General features: G+C 42.2%; 1 protein-coding gene across 1 annotated transcript; it reads right to left on the reverse strand.

Annotated features, from left to right (window-relative positions):
• Nucleotides 1-2517: 2517 nt before the first annotated feature.
• Nucleotides 2518-3782, reverse strand: LOC131239565 (uncharacterized). Its single transcript, XM_058237331.1, has one exon. It carries the CDS (start codon nucleotides 3551-3553, stop codon nucleotides 2750-2752), a length of 804 nt encoding a protein of 267 aa, XP_058093314.1. The 5' UTR covers nucleotides 3554-3782; the 3' UTR covers nucleotides 2518-2749.
• Nucleotides 3783-9723: the final 5941 nt, after the last annotated feature.

Here is a 9723-nt window from a genome sequence, read left to right on the forward strand (position 1 = left end):
TTTTAGAACTATTAAAATTAGTAACTTTTCTTTAAAATTTGTTTCTAACTAAAAGTGCACATTTTCTAACAAAACATGCAAATGCAACTCACTTTGTAGGTTCATTTATCTCGGTTGGTCCATTTTAGGAAAGATTTATATATTGTGCGTCCCGTAACGATACCGGATCAAAAGTTACTGTCAATTTCCCATCCACCTTCTTTTGGTCCAACCATACTAGGAATGCATGCGCAACAAGTTCTGCATCACATATTCTTTAAAAATGCACTAAAATGATGTTGCCAGATAAATGAACGGTGTGATATAAAAAGTTAATATTACTATTGGTCTCCTGTCATTTTAATTCTTTTTCACTTGAGCACGCATACGAATGATGTCAATGGTGTGTGGTACACCTGCAAGACGAATCGTTTATCCAGAGCATTGATCTGACCGGCCTCACTGTTGATGGACCATGCACAGAACCTTGACCAAACAATCTTAGCCATCCAATATCCAACCTTTCTTTCCTCATTGAATGTGGACCACTGCTGTAAAGTTTTCTTCTAAACTATATATCAGCAGGATTTCCACAGAATTTTAGGGCAGGAGCCATAAGAATAACAGATGGGAAAACAAAACTTAGGCAGAAGAAGACCTTACCATGATATTTAAAAGGATAATGATTGCTAAGCCAACACCATTACAGTTATGATATGATGGCAGCCATTATCGTCCTATAGCAGACAAAACGGCTGTAATGGTGTTTTATTTTCTCATAAAGGCTATCATAAGGCCATTATTACTCCATGTGGTAGCAACTATTATTATTACCCAACCCACCGTTTGCATGTTGGCATAGGTGTGTAATAAGAGATTTTTGGTGAATTTTGAAATCCAATACATTTATAAGCTTCACATTATTACATGTTTTATTTATTTTGTGTATCCGTAAGTGTGAGAATTTAAAACTATATTATTTCCATATGTGCAAGTACAATAATGACGTAAATCCAATCTAATGGGATTCCATAGCATTTAATCCCACCCACGAAACAGGCCCTAAATCAAATCAGATGTTCAGTCAAAAGACTGTTTTAAGCGGAGAGGTTGAGCCATATTGCTACATGATCCCGGGAGCAGATGTGAGTTTTAACCGGGATCTCAGCCGCTGCTTTCAGGATAACCATCTAGTGGGACCCATTGATTTTCAAAACATGGTTCATCTATCATGTGGACCATTGATGAAGGATGAACGTGATGAGGTGGATCACCGTCTTACTCCGAATTTACACAACTTCTTTGGACTCGGCTTCTTGAATTCATGAGGAAAAGAGTAAGGAAAATAGAAAATAAATTTTATAATTTAATTGATAAATAAAATAAATAAGTCTACAACCTTTTAAATAAAAGTATCAATGTTGGAAGAAGTTTCGGTCAATATAATGGTATTGGCAAATTCCACGTGGCTGCATCCACGTTAGGTGGCTAAACTAGCTCGTCCTACCCCAAAATTATATATGGTACGTTCACTAGCTAATTTATTTTGATTTTCCAAATACATCCATTTTAAGTTCTTATTATACGAATCACCTCCGCTTTTGATCGGGCCTCTTCTGATTAATCTCAGCCATGAAACTGTCCGCCAACCATTCTTCAGACATTAATTGGACAGTTCATATTGATGGATACCCAGCCCCAATGTAATGCAGAGGGTATGTTCTACCATCTCTCTCCTCAGCAAAATTTGGGCAGATAAAATAGCCAGCGTGATTGTTTATGACATCCAACAGGTGTACGTACTCACATGTCAGGAGACCAAAAGATAAGACGAACCAATCATCCAGTGGACCATGCATGAATTTGGATTTTTGGATCATATACATTGTTGAATATGGTGAGGCTCACCTGCTCATCAGATTGCCCTAAATTTTCTACTCATCAGATCACTGTGGAGGGAAGCACCCATTGGACGGCTTGGATTGCACACGCAATGTAGGCCCCACAAACCTGGACTCAGCTAATTTTTTATGGAAAAAAACAAAAAAAACAAAAAAGCTTTAATACCAAAATTTTGGTCATTTCACTCCATGAATTGCATGCTTTGGGAAATTAAGTATAAATCCCTTAAACATATGAAATTAAAATTTACACCAAAAAACATAAACTCTTATTTATTTGACAGTCTTACATTGTTTTTAGCTTCTCACACGTGGTAACATGGCACACGTACATAGCATAAAAGCCGCTCATCAGGTGGAGCTGACCAACCAGATAGCTTCGCAGGCTTTGAATTATGACTTTCCACCAATCAATCTAAGCCGCCCATTCATTTTGTACATGCCCATCTCAGCTAGCGATCGGATCGGCCTATTTCTCCCACGCCATCCGATCACACCCACCTAGTGTGAGGCTTGAATCATTCACACGTGTGACACGCTACCCCTCTCTTTAGTTACACAGGGGGTTTTATAGCAATAGACAAAAAGACCAGGACTTATATGTTAAAATCCTAAATATTAAAAAAAAAAAAAAAGGAAAAAAGAAAAAAAAAAAGTAGAGAATAAAAATCACAAAATTCGAAACGCCAATCTGCCAGTCTCAAATATAACCACCTCACACGAGCCGGACCATCGTACGGCTATAAAGTGGCACGTGTGGGGCTCTCAAGCATGTAGACATTCACGTGCGAAGCAACCCCGGTAAAAAAGAGAAAAATACAGAAGGAAATGAGAGCGTTCTCTTTGTTTCTCTGTCGGTCTCTCAGATTTTAGAAAATATCGAGAATTTCCAGGATATAGCCATTGCAGAGCGGGCAATTCCCCCTACTTACCCATAGCTCGCGGGAGCACAGTCTGCAGAACGTGTGCCCGCACGGTATAAATGCCGCTCCCTTATGCCTTACCATGCACACGCAGCACACGTACTCTCCACTTTCTCCCCAGTCCTCTTCATCCTCTTCATCCTCCTCCGCGACGGACCCGTCCTGACTGTCCGCCTGCAACAGCGACATCAACGAAACCTTAACGGGCGGCTCCACCACCTCCTCCACCACCACCGCTTGCCCCCGATCGACGCTGACGGGATCTGCAGCCGGCGCCGGCGCCGGCGGCACGACGCACTCCGTCACGATGCCGGCGCGGCCATCGGGTGGGATCTCGATCGTCGATCTGGGCTCCACCGAGCCTGTGAAATCGTCGATGACGGACATGGAGGAGCCGGATGAGCTCCAAGCGGCGCCGGTCCGTCGCAGACGGAGGCGGTCCTTGAACGGCTTCCAGTTGATACGGTGGCCGCCTCGGCCGGTGCCGATCATGCCTTTGTATGCGACCGCGGAGCTGGATTCCTCCTCGCCGATGATATCGAGAAGCGTGCGGCCCGGCGGGAAGATTTCAGGAACGGCTGGCATCTCTTGGAGGATGGAAGCTAGGGTTTGGTTATCTTGCTGCTGCTGCAGCAGCTTCTCGTTTTCTTCGACGTCCTGATCTGGAAATTTCATGAGGTTCCGAGGGGTAGCACGGTCAACTACGGACATTTGATGGGAGAGAGTCGGCCTACGCCTGCCTTCCTCCATCTGTAATTTCTTGAAATCGCAAGGACAAATATGGTTATTTCAGAATGCGTTATGACGCCATTACAAGATACGAACCATTTGTTGAGAGAGGGCACTTGGATTTTAACGGACGTGAACGATCGTTTTCTCCCCTCTCCCTTCCTCTCCCTCTCTTTCTTTCCTTTTCTCTTCGTTGGAGAAGGGAACGGAGCTCTCTCTCTCTCTCTTTCTTTTCTAAAAACCGACAAGAGAACGGTTCTTCTGGGAAACCAAGGGTCTGTCATACTCCGTCTCTTATAGCCGAAAAGGCCCAGTTTTAACGAGCGGTCAGAAAAGGTATTCACCTCGTGTGACCGTTGGTATCTGTTTATTTACACAAAAGCCCTACCACCGTACACGTGGCATTCTGAATTATACATCAATGGGATCCGAAGCAATGAAAAGCTCTGTGAGGTGCACTGTTTATCAGTGATATGTGTGACATCTAATCCGTTCATCATTTTCGCCAGCTCATTTTCTACTGTGGGATCTGAAATGATTGAGATCCATTATTTAAGTGGTCCACACTATCTGGAAAAGTGGGGATAATGACACTACCGTTGAAACCTTATTAAAGCCTACTGAGGTTTTGGATTAGTTTAATGTTTGGATTTTGTCTTTATCATCGTGGGATTCGTCTTATGAACGGTTTGGATGGCATAAAAACAGCACGGTGGGCCCAGGAAAGTTTTAACGGTGGACGTTCCCATCCTAACTTTTTTTGTGCGGTGTGGCCCACTTGTGTTTTGGGTCATTCTTATTTTTTGTTTCACGTCTTAACATTAAGCAGGGTAGAAGATGAACGGAGTGCATGACACGTACACATCACCCTGGGCCCCGCAGAGCTTTTCATTGCGCACGCGGATTGCGTCCTACGCCGCCCGTCTCTATCTCTAGTCACGAACGGGCAGTTCTGTAGACGGGCCCACCATGATTTATCTGTTTATCTATGCCGTACATATCTTTTCTAAGATCATTTTAATATATGAACATAAAAGTTAGGCAGATCCAACGCTCAAGTCTACCACACTACAGATGACTCCTTGCATTTCATGCTTTGTGCATTTAATGCAGCCAAGTTTATTGTTTGGTGTGCTGAATTTGAGCGTTGGATGTGCCTCATTTTTGTTTACATAACTTAAAATGATCTGAGAGATGGGATGGACGGCGTAGATGAACAGATAAATCACGGTCTCCCCGCCCACAAAACTGCCCATTCGTGGCTAGAGACGGCGGGGATAGGACGCAATCCGCGTCGGTGCAACAGGCTCCCTAGTCCCTGCTACAAAAATTCACGTCCATATCAATCAGGAGTCAGGACCAGACAATGGGATCTCTCAGCGAGCGGATTAGCTGTTACCCGCTAAGGTGTTAGCCTAACCGTGTGCGGCCCACCTTGATGTATTTGTTGTATATCCATGCCGTTCATGTGTTTTTGAATCTCATTTTAGGATGCGATCCCAAATCTTAAGAAGATACAAATCTCAAGTGGACCATTGCACTAGAAACAGTGATGAATGCCATTAAAAACATTTTAGGCCACAAAAGTTTTGGATCTCCCTTCGTCTAGGTCTTCTTGACATTATCATTAGGTTTTATGGCAAATAAACGTTAGGAAAACCTCACTCTGGGCCCTGTGAAAATTTTAATGGTGAGGTACTCAATCACAGCTGTTTCCTGTGGTGGGGTCCACCTAAGATTGGGGTCTGCATAATTTTTGGGATCACGTTATAAAATGGGCTGGAGAAACGGATGGACGGCGTGGATATACAACAAATCACCAAGATGGCCCCCACGGTGAACGGTTATGGATGGATCATTTTTCGAGAGTTTATACTGTTCGTTCTTAGGGCGATCCAAGCCGTTTAGACGATGGCATAGCAGATGCATGAAATTATTCTATCTTGGAGAATCCTAGCCTTTGAATATAGGCCTTTTCTCGGTCGAATTTAGACGGTTATTGTATTTTCTTTCTTAACCGTCTATTCGTTGGCCAACATCTGATGTATAGTCTTCCATGTTTTTTAGTGTGGCCTTGTATTGTGAACCTTTGATGGATATAGTTCCGCGTGTGCGGTGGAGATTGATGCGTCATACAAACTGGGGTACTCCCGACGAATCCCGTTTCTCTTGTCGCAATTGATTGAAGGTATATGCTCCAATGCTCCCAAAGCACCGTAAGTTAAAGTGCTCCGAGTTGCATAGTTCATTTGGACAGTCTGATCGATCGATCTGACCCGTCTATTAAGTCTACAACACATTTCATGGAATACCATGCAAAAATCAAACCGATTCCAATTCATGTTGGTCTTATTTTCTATAGCTAGCCTTTTCCAGTCCATAGATTGGATGGCTTTGATTGTTTAATGAAAGTGATTATTAAGAACCATAAAGAATCCATGATATGTCTAACAAATAGATGGATCAGATTGTTTATTGGACCTATTATATAAATAATCTTGACCGTCCATTTTAAATTTCATCGATCAAATGGTCAATATCTGTCTAATAGATGGCAAATTTGCACTGTAGTCTATGAAACGTGAGTTGGACCTAATGAACGGTGTAGATCCGGTGGATTTAGACTCTCTAAGCGTCCAAATGCAAGTAAGAGCACTATAACTTATAATGATCTATAAGCACTGGAGCATTTCTCGGTGCTAGAGGCACAAGTGGGGCCTAGGGGTGCACTTGGTTCGGTCCGGTTCTAAGATGAAACCAGAACAGAACCGTTCCTACCGGTTCTACACTTTTCCAAACTGAAAGCAGGCCATTAGCACCTTAGAACCAAACTAGAACTAAAACTAAACCGTGAAAAACGGTTCAACTCCGGATCAATTCCACATTTCCAGGCTTTTAACAATATACACCAATTTTGATTTCTGAAATGTGGAGCATGCATGGCATGACATGAATTGGAGATACAAACTACATGCATGTGTTAGCACCTTTAGTTTAGTCCGCCAAAAAAGTGGCCTTAAGCCAACAAAGACAGCATGGTTTTAGGGTTATTAAGAGAATATGTAGGATCCTTGACTTGAGGATTTGAATAATATACAATGGTTTTTTTATTATGAAAGGTAAAGATCATGTTTAAGAAGTTTAGATCACTCCTTGAAAATGTCTTCAACATGATAAAAGAAAATACAACAAAAGCCCTTATTCAACAGAAAAATTTCAAAATTAACGCCGGAAATCTTTCAAACTTGGATGTTTTTGGCGCATAGTCCATGCATGGTGGAATGTAAGAGATCAGTGGTTTGGATGACTGATCTATTTGGGCGCCATCTATCATAATTGAAAACCCAAATATACTAAGAAAAGCCTAAGTTAAGGATCCTATAATTCATCATTAGAGTAATCTTCTCAAGTGTGACAGCAGTAAAGATGTAGCACAGGTGAAAAACGGATCAATTCCACGATTTCGGTTCTGTTCGGTTGGGTTCTACATGGCCCTAATATGGAACTAGAACTGAAACAGCTGCAGTCTAGAACCGGACCGTTGGATTGGTTTCGATCCGGTTCCACGGTTCTACCAGTTCAATGTGCACCCCTAGTGAGGCTCATAATTAGGCAATCAAGACCTTAGATCCATTGAGTCCCACTTGGATGGATGGACCATTGTCAGAAGAAATCTTTTTGAAAGGACAATCATAACCATGAGATTTCTGTCCTACAAATAAACGGTTTAGATGAGAAGTAAGACAATAGTCCACGTTCAAATTAAGAAAAACCTCCAAAAATTGGCGTCTAGGATCATAAAAGAGATGAGATGTTTTGGGTCATGGTCCATCAGCGGTAGGAGGCAACTGAACATGGTTTGGATTACGACGCATGGGCCCCACTCGTCAAAACTGAAATCCCACGTGTACTGTGCAAGGCCTTGGGTCGCGTATCATACGGTTGCTATAATTCCTCTTTTCTGGTACTGAAAAGCTTCGATACTCTGGCAGAGTGTGATGGATGATACACAGGCGCTTAGATTTTACATAGAAACTGCACACTTCGCATATAAGTAATACAAATTGAACTGTCCAAATTATAGATCCCATTCTGCATGTACCATGAATGAAAAATTGAGTTTATATGACCGTTGGATTGGACGCTGTTTATTGGACGGTTAGAAATGAAAAGTATCTTCAACGAACCATTGTCCACGAATCAGATCGTAGCCACAGTGGGTGTCATCATTTAGTTGGTCTAGTTTATGTTATCACATGCCACGTGTACAATTTATTAGTGCCGCGTATCAAACGACATTCACTGCATGAGCACCAAATAACTCACCTTTACGAAAAAGGAGCCGTTGGGGTGCTATATCCCTGGGTGGTCCCCCCTATTTGTGGGCCCCACCAATAACTAAGGAGTTATGATTCCAAGCAGTATTTTTCGATTTTTGTTTTTAACCCGTCCAGCCACTTTCTATAGCGCATGTATGGCATGTCTACGATGATCTGAACAGTTCATTCATCTGGGCCCATGAATGGGTCATAGGCAAAGTTACCGTGATCGCACAATCCTAACCGTTAAAAATGGGGTTCTGAAATTAAGAAAATATATAATTGATTTTATGGACCCTTATAGAGAATGGATGGAATGGATTATCAAACAAGTGTACCACCGTGTAAATTTGGATAGACAGGATCTCGTTTCCTTCTTTCGTAGTATCATTTAATACTCCAGCAGAGTACCATGGTTCATAGGTAGGGACGCGGATTAGGTACCTTCTCCGCTGCTCGTAGCTCGGAACAGGCTGGGGATCTGAGGGGCCCACCGTAATTTATGTGTTTATCAACACCGTCCATCCATTTTTTTCATATCATTTTAGGATATAATCCAAAAAATCAGATATATCCAATTCTCAATTGGTACACACAATAGGGATTAAATTTTCACCATTAAAAACTTCTTGGGATCTGCAGAAGTTTTAGATCAATCAGATATTTGTGTTTTTACTTCATTCAGGTATATGTGACCTTATGAACAGTTTGGATAGCAAATAAACATCATACAGGACCCTAGAAAGGTTTCAACGGTGCGAGTCATTATCACCGCTGCTTTCTGTGGTGTAGTCCACTTAGTCTTGTATCTGCCTCATTTTTTGATTTATCTCTAGAATGATATGTAGAAATGGATGGACGGTGTTGATAAAACCATAAATCACGGTGGACCCCTCGTAGCCCCAGCCTGTTCCGACTCGGGACAGGTGGGAGTAGTACCTAATCCGCGTCCAGGAAATTCTCCGAATACTCGGTACTACGGAAGCTCATGAGGGTTCATACACATTCGCTCAGAAATTTTACATAGACCATAAACGTGACTCAAATTTAACGGTCCAAATAGTGGGATGTACCCTAGATAGGTCGTAACCTTAAAATAAAATTCAATTGATTATGTGAATCTCTGATATGATGGACATCTTTTGATGAATTCAGACCGTTGACTGTTAAAATTCAACTGTCCGTCAGATGTCCGCTAATAAGTCCGTTATCCGTGTTAGCATCAGCTCAGTCTTCCGTTTTGCTTTCTCTAACTAAAATTAAACCGTCTAGGCCGTTTATAGATGGGGTACGTGTATAATTCCGTATAGCGCATGCGTATCAACCTTCACATTCTGACAGAGTATAAAATGTTTTACTCTTTTATTTACCCAAAAGATGCAAGGCCTTCAATGGGCTGGGCTTGAACTAATTGAACTGGGCCTTTGGGGATCGCCCAAGCCCTACAAAATACCTTAGTGCAATTGGCATGTGGCCCATTCACTGACCCATACTCAGGTGGGCCCACTGATCATGCGGACCAGGCCAAAGGAAACGGACCGTGTTTTTCATTAGTGATCCTGCTACTATGAAATGACAACAAAACCTATTTTTGGGTTCCAAGTGACAAAGAATGGTGGGCCACTTAACAAATGGCCTGGATCGACACACGTTTGCGATACCATACTGGCAGGTAGGGGTGTACACGAGCTAGCTCGGTTAGCTCACTCGGCTTGACTCGAAAAGGCTGGTGGCAAGGAAGGTATGTATACGAAACAAATACCCTTTTTTCTTGATTTTTATGCTGCTTAGGTGTTTGATAAAATACATGTGAAACTACCGTTGCTGTTTTACATACAGTGAGATTTTGAAGGTGCAGTCCATGTGTTTGTG

This window comes from Magnolia sinica, chromosome 3, assembly GCF_029962835.1.
Source record: "Magnolia sinica isolate HGM2019 chromosome 3, MsV1, whole genome shotgun sequence".
Lineage (NCBI taxonomy): Eukaryota > Viridiplantae > Streptophyta > Magnoliopsida > Magnoliales > Magnoliaceae > Magnolia > Magnolia sinica.